This window comes from Sylvia atricapilla, chromosome Z (assembly GCF_009819655.1).
Source record: "Sylvia atricapilla isolate bSylAtr1 chromosome Z, bSylAtr1.pri, whole genome shotgun sequence".
NCBI classification, from domain to species: domain Eukaryota; kingdom Metazoa; phylum Chordata; class Aves; order Passeriformes; family Sylviidae; genus Sylvia; species Sylvia atricapilla.
The window spans coordinates 21,954,392-21,965,767 of NC_089174.1; the positions used below are offsets into that span (position 1 = coordinate 21,954,392).

The following is an 11,376-nucleotide window of genomic DNA, read 5'->3' on the forward strand; positions in this document are numbered from 1 at the left end:
TTCACCCATTATTCAGATGAACGTTAAGGATAAATTATTTCTGAAAATTAGAGGTATTATTTCTGATCTTTTGCTTGGCCTGTATTTCTACAATACATACATGTAGAATTTTGACAGTTTAATGACGCCCACAGACCTTCTTTAAACATTATTTTTTCTCCTCTGACACATACTGACAGGAAGTTTTCCATCAAGTACCAAGATATACTCAAATCCTGCTCTCACACTGAAGCAGATAAACTTACATTGCAGGATCCAATCACACTTCTTTTTTAATTTTTTTAACAAAAGTTTTGCCTTTGGATTTACTGGTTTGTTACAGGAAATATTTATTACTAAAATATCAAACTCAAATATATTGAGATAAAAAGGAGTAGTTATTATGTAGAGCAACGCATGTCCCCCCCGCAGCATTCCTATATCATTTGACCTTTTTGGAACTCCACAAAGGACACTGATTGTATTTTCTCCTGGCTTCAGGGATGTCAATCCAAAAATACTGTGCTGTGTTTCTGTTGTGGCTGCACCAAATTTCAAAGCCCAGAACATTCCAATTGTCTCATCAATACTTTATAAAGAAGTAATACTCCTCTATTCCTGCTTCATGCTCCTCTGCTTAAAGTTGTATTTTGTATTTTTTGCATACACTCAAAATGCATTCTATGATTGTGAGATTTGCCACATCTGTCAAATTAACACATTCATAGGTCATTTAAATTTACAGCAGAATTTATCTTTTTTTTTTTACTTCTTCTCTTCCATTTTTACATTGTCTCTGTTCAACATTCTACTTGAAGTATGAAAACACACACACAGAGTTTGAATGAACAGAAGCCATATTACTACTCTACATCCCAGAGTGGCTTCTTACTTCCACATGGAAAAATTTTTAATTTCCCTAATTTTTTGCAGCATGAGCATTTCTCAGCGATAAGAGAAAAGCTTTACAGAATTTAAAATGCACGCTATGATGATGACAGTATGGTCTCCCCACTAGCTTAGTTGGTGTCTCACACACCTCAGTAAGAGGTTTGACTGTTAAATATTATAGAGAATCTGCAGTTGTCACATTGCAGAAAAGTAAACAAGTAATGAATATCTGCTTCCATATACCTACAGATTTAATACTATTTAATAGATAGGAGCTTTTGCATGGTGGAGACACACATAGCAATGTACAGAGCCTCCTACATTAGGGCTGAGAACAAAAGTTTTTAATAACCTTTTAACACATTTCCACTACCACCATCAGGTAACCTGCTGGCAACACATTTTTTTAATTTGCTCTTTAACAGTTTTTTATCTCCTTTTCTTTCTTCTGCAAGAAATTAATCTGAATTCCTTCTGCATGACTAACAAGTAGGTATCTGTTCTACACCTTCATATTAGTCACCATATTTCCTGTCTATTTAATAAAAAAACTTTTTATCTGAGCCCTTCTCCCTTCCAGCCCTCAGAAAACTCCTACCAAGCCACTGTCTTAAAATGCACTGAAAAATTCTTTTTTCCCATGTTACAGCATAGCAGCACCACCACAACTGGCAAGAATAAGTGAAAACCTCCCAAAACTTCAGCTGCTTCTTCCTGCCCTGTCCAGCTGGAGGGCAGTGACCAGCAGAAGCAAAAAGGTGAAGAATGGGGGTATTCATGGAGGAGGAAGGAGTAGTCTTTTGAAGAAACAGCTGTTTTCATTGAGCTGTTTTGAAAACAGAAAACAGCTCAATGCTCAATGCCCAGCTGCTGACCAGTGGCTGTGGAGGACACCAAGCCATCTGCCCTGGGGACACTCAGGGTTAATGCAGGAGAAGAAAGCCCTGAGGAGCCAGAGGAGAAAAGCAGGACAGGTGGGAAGAGAAGAGGGACCACCAGAGTGCCTTATTTCACTTCCCTGACTTCCTGCTCAAGTTCCACAATAAAGGGCAACAATTTTCCACTCTCTCTCCAAAAAGAGCCATTCCAGTGAAGAAGCGAGGAGCGAGGTCCTTGTTCTCACAGCCTTTCAGCCACAGGATCTGCAGCCAGACTGACAACACCAAGAGGCTGCTGAGCTCCAACCCCTCTGGCAGGTGCAGTCACCACTGTGACCCTGTCACCACCAGCCTGGCTCCAGGATCAACCTCTTACCACATGCTGTTCTGGTGCTCCTGTCCCCAGCTCTGCCACCAGATGTTTCTGACACAGCTCCACAGAGGGATTGCAGAAGATGTGAAGCAACATAGGGACATGTATCAGGTATGGAGGTAAATACTAAAGTGCTGCCTGGCAACTTGGCAACAAAAACCTCCTGACACAGAGCTGCCGTGTGGCTGTGGCACACCCAGCTCACACCCCAGGCATGGTCAGCCAGAACGCTCCCTTGCAGGAAGGCTGAGGTTTCAAACAGTAAGGATTTAACCAGATCAGGAAGCTGGGGCAGATAAAGTCAGGAGATGCTGCAAATGGAGAGTGGGGTGTGCTCTGGGCTGTCAGGGATCCCTGGAGGGCAGAGCAGGAGGGAAGAACCTGCATGACCAGTGCTGGTTCCCTTTTTCAGGCAGCTGCACCCCCATGGGTCCTGCCTGAAATCAGGTGTGGGTTCTGGAGGGTGCTGTGCCAGCCCTGGTGCCCTGTGAGTGAGGTGCAGGAGGGATGCCAGCCTGAGGGATGGCTAAAACACAGCTCTTGTGTGAGCTGTGAGGCAAATCTGCAGCATGGCAACCAGGACTACTGATAGCCCACCAGGAGCTGCTCCCTGTCTAAGACTCCAGAGACTACCACAGCAGGGACTTAACACACAGGGGAGATGTTGTTACAGGACAGCACTGATTAAGCAAAGACTGATCCCTGTTAGTTACCCCACCCTGCCAGCAGAGCTGCTGCAGTGTGGGGATCAGTCTTTGCACAGGACCTGACCAAAGGACCTCAGGTGCTCCTGAATTACAGGACGGCTGATGAAGAGATCTGGGATCTAACTTAATAGAATTAAGAGAAGGAATACACTTGGAAGCTCATTTGTCAAGTTAGCAGGGCAGTATTCATGCTATGGTTGAAAGAGAACTGCCACAGAAGCCAAGCAGTGACTTAGCAAAATAAAACAAAATAATCAAAAATTAGTTATCTGGTCTCACTATGAGTAGCACAGAAATCTTGCATGAAAAATAAGGAGAAGAAGAAAATAATGATAATAAAGGAGAAGAAGAAAATAATGGTGACAACATCAAAATAAAAAAATTGAGCCGCTCAGAGAACTGGATGCAGATGTCCTCTGGAAAAATAAAACAAAAGGCAAAATATCCATGAGTGCTCTCCACTTCACAGAACTAAAAGTCATTGAAGCTACTCCAAGTGTAGTAAGAGCTAACATCAACTAAAATTAAAAATGCTGGAAATTCATGAGGAAGATTCATCAGGCTGAGGAAGGTCAGTGTCCAACCTCTGAAAGGAGCACAATTCACCAGGTGGAGACCTTCAAAACCAGAAGCGATGCTGTAAACATTTACCCAACAATCCATACAGAAATACTGAGACGACAACAAGAGGATAAATAAGAATCAACAAGAATAAAGCATCAAACTCCTGAGGAGAACACACTGTCACTGCAACTTTTCACTTTATCTGAGGAGACATTTCCTTGAATAAAATGGGGAAATAGGTCTGTAACACTGGGTTACAATCTTGCTTTCAGACAGCTAAATAAAACAGCTCCTGATCTCTGACACTGGTGGTAGGTTGATGGCAACAAAACAAAAACCCAAAACAACACCAAATCCTTCTAGACAGGCAGCAATACTGACAAAAGTATGCAAAGGCCATAGTGTCACAGACTGAGATTCTCCTACAAAAATAAACAAGGGAAAAGGAATCTGGGAAAAGTAATCTGTTGCTGTGACAACATAAATATAAATGTAAAATATAACTTCCAACCTCTTTGGCTTGAGCTCCTCTAGGTCAAGCGCTAGCACAATTTTCTCCATCACACTGCAGCACAGATGAACATCGAATTATATGAGGGCAGGTTTAGGGGGAAAAAAAATGTAGGTATGTGGTACTTAGTGGCACAAAAACACCAGTCAGCACCTGATGCTTTGTACTGTGTTCAGGGCCTCAAGGAAATGGGAAACAAAAAAGAAAGTGACTTAGTCTTTATTAAAGAATCTTTCAGGTCTGTGCTCAAAGATCTTTCTTCTGGAGAGAAGAGTCACTCTTAAGGCAAAGGCTACCTAGACAAATCAGGCACCTCCAGCTCTAGCAGCCTTTGGGGGAGCTTGCATAAACATTTTTAGAGCAATCTAGCTGAACTCAGACTAGAACAGAGGACTGAAGAGCTGCCCAAGTTCTCCTTCAGTATGACTGGGCAGGGACTGCTTCTCAGGCTTAGAGCTCACAGCATCTATGATTTCACAATTACAAATTCACAGGGTGTGTAATGCAAGGGGAAACATAATCTACCTGACTAGAGTGGCTGCTTCCTTCCATGAACGGCCCTGATACTGAGCTTTAATTAATGGCACTTGTAAGATGTGGGCAGCAAAAGCTCTTCAGGGAAGCATTGTGTAAAATAATGGGTTATTTCGCTGAAGTGTGGAATACCACTTGAGCTGCTAAGAGGTTAAACCTCTCACTTCTTTTGATGGTTTGTGGCAAGGGCTGTGCAGCCCTTCTCATCCCTGGACACACACACAGGCAGCAGAAAGTGGGACAGGGATAGCACCAAGGGGGTACATGTGCATACATACAAATAAATACAAAAAATCTATAAAGGTGTGTATTTAAAGCTACACTGCATCTCAGACGCGCAGTGACTTAAAATGGGAAAAAAAGATTAAGCATTAACTCTTCATATATTTTTTATTGTTACACTATCTATAATAGCTGAGTTAAAAAATTATAACTTTGAGTGCTCCTGTGTAATTTTCCATTCCAAGTAATTTTGGAAATATCCTACTATTTTGCAACTGCTGCTCTTATATGCAGTTCTGCTATTATATTTCTAAGAAAAACAACAGCTTCTTAAGAGAAAGATAAAAACACAACAACAACCAGGAAAACAATATTCTTCTCAAGATTTCAAGCTCTCAGTTAATTTTGCAGATGCTTAATATTAAGAACCCAATGAAGTGGAAGAGCAGGATGCAGGTTTCTAGTTAGTACTTGTGTATTACTCAGACATTAGTATAGTTGTGCTGTTCTGTTGTGATGGCCTTCTTTGTAGAAGCAATGACAACCATTTCCAAATGGTTTATGCTGCAATTTCTGATGGGTGACTTTGCCCACATGTAAGCCCCCTTTCATTTTTAAAGCCCACGGTCATCACTGAAACCCACCAACACTGCAGGTTACAAAGAAAAGCCTCCTGCCCCTGCCAGCCACTGAGGGCACGTGGCGGAAAAAAAATCCTTGGAGGACAGTTCCAGTTACTTTATGTACTTCTATTCTAACTCAATCTAAAACTCTTTTCCAAAGTTGTTATCTTAGCTGGTTTTTAAATTCATGCTACTGTAGTTCAAATCATCAATATACCTGGTTTTAAATACCTACCTTTGAAAAAAAAAAAAAAAACAAAACCAAAAACAAAAGCCCCCAAAAAACCAAGTAGAAACTCTGTCTCTAGAGATGTTTCCTTGTGCTTTTAGCTCTCATAAACTCAGCTGCTGTGAATATAACTGAGAAATATTGACAACCTATTACTCTCATTATAGTTCAAATTTCTGCAGCTACTATTGTGGAAAAGAATAACTAAAATTTCATTACTCTGCCATTTTCTCAACATACAGAACAAGCATTTGCAACAATTATTAATTATCTAGGCTCAGAAGCAAGATCAATCACCATTCAGAGATGGTAAAAGACACGGAGGAAATACAGCCATTTCTTCATGTAGCAAAAACATGACAATTTTTTTTAGGAACTGGTTTGAACCAGGACACTGTGGTGCTCATTATCTTCTAAAGACTCTTTTACAGCCTCAGGTGCTGCTAAATTTATTGATAGTAATGGAACATTGAGCCAGACAACTCCCATTATACAGATTCACTGGTTCCTTCTACTTTGAATACTAAAATAAAATTTCTGCCACTCTGGCACAGAGATTAAATTCTTCAATACTTCACTACAGAATTTCATGCATCAGTTAAAGCTGGTTAACCACACTACTCAAATTTAATGCAACAGGTTTTTAAGCAGTGTTTTTAGAGACAACCTACTTGCATTTAAATTCGTTCACACTGAACAAAATGCTATCAAGCAAATCAGTAAGATCAGTATTTTATTTACCACAGTGTAGAACAAGGCTTCACACCTCATAGAAACTGCCAAACCACCTTTAGGTGAGATGTCTGCTTTAAGATGTCAGGATTGCAGCGACCTAATTCAGGCCCAAGGCTTAATACTGGCATGTTTTTCTTTATTTTAGCAACTGTTAAAGACTCTGAAACAGCTTAATGCTGGAACAAAACACAACTGAGGCCAGTGAATGACATTTCACATTACGTAATTCTTGTACTATTTGACTCTTCCTTTAACTTCCAACACCTCAGTTTATGCTCACTTATATGCAGGAAGTTATGACTGTCAAAAATATTGTAAGTATCCCACAGGCGATGGCAAGAAGCACCATGCCTGTTCGCTTCTTTTGGAAGCAGAGGGAAAGAGCTTGCTAGCAGATCACAGGTCATGCACAGTAACTATACCGCAAAAACTTTACATACTCACAGTTCAGTTTGTGGCCATGAGGAATTACTTAGACTCCTTACTATGCAGTTTGGCTTAGCGCTCTTTAAAAGCTTTACTACATACAAAGGCAATTTCTCTTTAATGTCCTTCCATGATATTGAAAGTGATCTGGAAACAAAGTCAGTATATTTTAAACAGGGTAACAGACTTCATCTGCTGCCTTCACATTCTGTGTGTCTGCAAACAGACCACTTCAGTATCTCAGGTTGCACAATCCTTGTTTCTTTTAAATTAATCAACAATCAGCTTTAAACTCCCTATTCTTATTTCTCCTTAAAGCACACTCTTCAATTACCTCCTCCTGGAAACTTCCTGTTTCTGTGACAATAAATTCTACAGGCTGGCATACACTGAAATTTCACTTTCATTCAGTCATATTCAGATATTAGAAGCAGTGCCCCAGTCCTGTCAAGCCTCTTCACAGGTTCCCACTCTGCACAAGAGAGGATTACAGTAATGTATGAGCTGGTCACTGCAGATGAACTCCCCTGTTTCTGTGGTCAAAAATCCTGAACTCAAAAATCCTCTTTTCAGTTTTGCCTCATGTGAGCATTTAGCATTTGAATGCAACTTCTTCAGCCAACCATTTTCATTTTCTGCATGCTTCAAACACCAGAACATTCCACAGTTATCTGCAGCAGCAAACTACAGGCTGACAGATAAACACCAGGAAAACAGGAGATCAGGTGCGAGCCACATGCCACACTGTGCTGCTGAGCTCAGCCAGGATTTGTGCCATTTGGTCTGCAGTGTCATGCAACACTCTGCTCTGCAGAGCTAGGATGCGAAGGGGAATTACAAACAGAACCAGGAAGTCACAGAGATAGGAGTCACAAACAGAACCAGTGTTCTCTAAAGGAGGGCTGAAAAAGACAGTAAAGTTACGTAAAGTTACAATTTCATCTTGAGGCTAAAGGTCTCTGAGGTTATGAACGCAATTACTTCTACTGCAACAATCAAGCCAGGCAATATCAAATGTGAGAGCAGCACTCAGAGCAGGAAATTTGTTTTTCAGCCCCAGAATACAGAGGAAATGGAAAGAAATAATTATTCATGAATAGCTGTATGGACTGACACACATAGCTACCAAAACGAATGGAGAACACAAAAGAAAAATAAAAACCACCAAGCCAAGGTATCTTAATAGGACTTGGCTGTTAAACTATCATCTAAGGGCAATGCTGCATAGCCAGGGGCAGTGTTGGTGGTGTCACTGGGCTTTCTTCTTCATTTTAGAAAATTTCAACACTGTTTTATTATTCCCACTTAAAAAGAGGCATATTGGGGCACTTCTTCCTTCAGCATTGGCTTCAATTCAAAATCACTTCAGAAGGCCCTTCAGCATGCCCTGAAGGCATAACTGTATGATGGTTCAGTTAAAAAATATGAAACTTCCACTTTGGTAACATTTTACCCAGCCTCACAGCAGTTTGCTCTCCTAGGAATCAAAAATATTCATTTTCAAGTTGGTTCCAATCACTTGTGCTGAGCATGACATAAAGACAGGCACAGACCTGACTTTTTGCATGAAATCAGCAGGGTTTCTGAGCCTTAAGGAGCTCCCAAAGAGTGCTGAGGGCCACCACCCTTCCTCTCTCCCTGAGAGGTTCTCCCTTTGGCAGAAGAGACTCTGGACAAAGCCCCAAAGTGTAATGAGCACAAGCATCTTCCTCACAGGGAAACCAAGGGCAGAAATGGTGACAGTGGAGAGGCTGGAGACCAACTCAGTGGAACAGTTCCTTTGCTTTTCGGAGATAGAGGTTTCTCCTCTGCCTTCACTCACAGTCCTCCAAGAGCCACCAGGGCAGCACAGCCCTGCTCAGAATTCAAACTGGGAGTGTCCCTCTCATGTGCAAAGCTCTACAACCAGAGTTGAGAGGAAAAACTGGTCACGGAGCTAATTTCTGCAACTCCAAGATCAGAAACAGGATTTTCTGCAAGCTCTATATACCCTATGTATCTAACCACTCAAAGGAAACAACAACAAAAAAAATCCAAACCCCAAAAAAACCCCAAACCCCAAACCAAAAGAGCACTGTGCTATATAAAAGGCTGAGTGTAACAAATGTTAGCCTAAAAAAGAGAATGTCTAGTGTGGAAGAAGCTACTATAAATTTTTTAATATAAACCTAAAAAATACAACATTGAGGAAACTAGTTACAAAAAAAAAAATCAAGAACTCAGCAGAGGTGTCTGTAATGTTTAAAAGTTCTGTGCTATTTCATGCACTACTTTAACTTCCTTCAAAGGAGAGACAATATTACCAACAAAAATGAAACACTGGCATAACTTAAGCAATGCCCACCCACCTACTGCAGAAACAATATAATTTATTGAAAAGTACTCTTTTTTCCCAGGTGTTTTAGCATCTTTTAGATCATATATTTTTAAGTGCAATAAACTACTGATACCTGAGCACAGTTCAAACAAGAAGTTGCTCTTGCAGATCACCACACCCTGACTATGCAATACTCTGTACAGGCATACAGGCTCTGCATTAGTATGCCAAAAAAAAATCACACCGGTCTTGGAAGCCAGAACAGCGTGGGCTGAGAGCAAGGAAAAAATACCAACCCCGCCCCAAAACAAAAATATAAATACGACACAACTTAGACACGACTTTTAAAGCTCGCTCTTCCTTGTCCCTGTCTTCTCCAAACTGCCGTGTCACGTGGTGTCTGAAAAGGCTGTTTCCAGTATAGTAAAATAAATTCAAAAGCCTATTAACGACACAATGCTCTGGAATGTCTCAAGCCTGCTGACCGAGTAGTCACGCCAGAAAGCCCTGGAGCTGGCAGCTTGTGTTATCGCAGTCCACAAAATTCCCAGAAAAGGGCGAGAAAGGGGACAAAACAAAACACACCCCCACACCAAAAAAAAAAAAAAAAAAAAAAAAAAAAGTACAACATAAACACAAACAAGTCGCACGCAGAGGCAGCGGGAAAGCAAAGCAGGAAAAGCTAACTCACTTGGTAAACGTGTAGCCCCTGTTTCCTGCAGGGACGCTGGGACACGGCTGCTCCGCACCCCGACGCTGGGGCTGTGGCTTCCGGGAGCTGCTGGCCAAGCCAAGCCCTTGGCAAGCCGGAGCGCTGAGCCACACAGTCCCCACCCAGCAGCACAGGGAGGGCGCCCAGACCAGCAGGTTCGGGCTCCCACACTGAGCCACAGTGAGCAACCCCCTCCTGAGGGGTTGCTCCTTCTGGGGTCGCTTCTGGAGCTGGCCCGGCCAGGGTGCCCCAGGCAGCGACAGCTGTCACTGAGAGCCACGCAGCAAAAGCAAGGGGTGAAGCTAAATTCAGCATCCAAAAAGCAGTATTTGCCTTCCATCTTTTGATTTCTTAGCACAGGTGCAAGGGAAGGAACCTGCTCATTTCAGCTCAGCAGAGCAACAGCCCTATTACAAGTTCTAAGTCTCTAAATTTGGACTGATTCCCCAGACCCTCTGAGTACATTGGATGTTACTAATTGAAAGCAATTGTGATGGTTTATGCTACTTAAGGCCTAAACTTGACTGATTAGGGCTATTTTTAAGCATAACAAATCCAAATAATCTGTATTAGTTTAGAAATTAACAAGTGCTTCTTTAAATGCCAATAGTGATCTGCTCTTGAATTTCTTTTTGCCATATATTCAAATTTTCAATACCTGTAGTAGTATGGGAGAGTTTGTTTTTTTTAAAGAAAAAGCTCTTGTGCCACTAACAAAACCTTCAGCCACTTTTTCATAATAGCCACTGTATTGACTTTTATATTGAGCAAATAATAAGAAATAAGTCAGCCCTGTGTTATAAATTTATATGCTGCTAAATTATCCAATCCAAAAACAAACTCCAAACAAAATTAAATGTAGCAACAAGTTTAATTTGAGCAGCTTAAAAATTACAATAATTTGCTAATAGTAGATAATATTGGTTCTAAATATAATACATAAGCAAATTTATACCACAGGACACATTCCCACAGGGTATGAAGTAGGACTTGGTCTCCTGTACAAGTAAGATGTTCTAAAATTAACCTTTTTATACTGTGGGTTACCTCCCATTCCACCTATTTTCAGTTTGTAAGATTTACATTACTGACCTCATCACTGCCTATTTCCGCCTCCACGGCGCATACTCCACCATCCCCTTTTTAGGGGTCTCCAGTCTCTTCGGAGGAGTGGAGATGAAGGCTAATGGTCTTCCTCTATGTGCTGTGAATGGTCTTTCCTAATTACACATGCACATTAAGCTTATTATATATATAAATATACTTTTGCTGGCACACTAAGGCAATAATCTCAATATAATTACCACTTTTCTGAGTTTTTCCCAGGTTTTCCCTGTCTCCTAGATAATTATAGCTTTTCTTATCTCAGTCTCTTCCTTTCTACTGAACATCTGCTGGAGAAGGAGGGGAAACTTCCCCCTCCCTCTTGTAAAAAGTTACATTTTAACTACTGTTTTAAAATATTGATTAGTGTTTCAATTTTGTCAGCAGGAATCATACCTATTTATTACACCTGTAAGGGAATTAGAAAAGGATAAACAACTGCAGACTGATGAAGAAAATGTCCCATTTCTGAATGAAATATATGTTTTTGTGAAAAGATTGTGCTATTTTGACCACCCTGCACAGGGTCTGACAAGTTGCAAATCCTGTATCTTTGCAGAAAGCCAGCTCT

At 41.1% G+C, this 11,376-nt stretch overlaps 1 protein-coding gene across 9 annotated transcripts in view; it reads right to left on the reverse strand.

The window, feature by feature from the left end:
* The window catches only part of CAST (calpastatin), a 34,932-nt gene extending 23,927 nt beyond the window's left edge, over nucleotides 1-11,005 (reverse strand). For 4 of the 9 annotated variants that reach the window (XR_010745722.1, XR_010745723.1, XM_066338727.1 and 1 more), the window contains exon 1: nucleotides 9,681-10,059. Coding sequence is in view for 2 of the 9 variants with exons in the window: in XM_066338727.1 (XP_066194824.1) it covers nucleotides 9,681-10,016 (336 nt within the window). In the remaining 7 variants the exon portion in view is untranslated. Of the gene's footprint in view, nucleotides 1-430; nucleotides 1,160-6,690; nucleotides 6,879-7,006; nucleotides 7,145-9,122; nucleotides 9,532-9,680; nucleotides 10,060-10,793 lie in introns of those variants that run through there. The other 5 variants (XM_066338731.1, XM_066338728.1, XM_066338730.1 and 2 more) reach the window with 5 other exon arrangements.
* Between the last annotated feature and the right edge of the window lie 371 nt (nucleotides 11,006-11,376).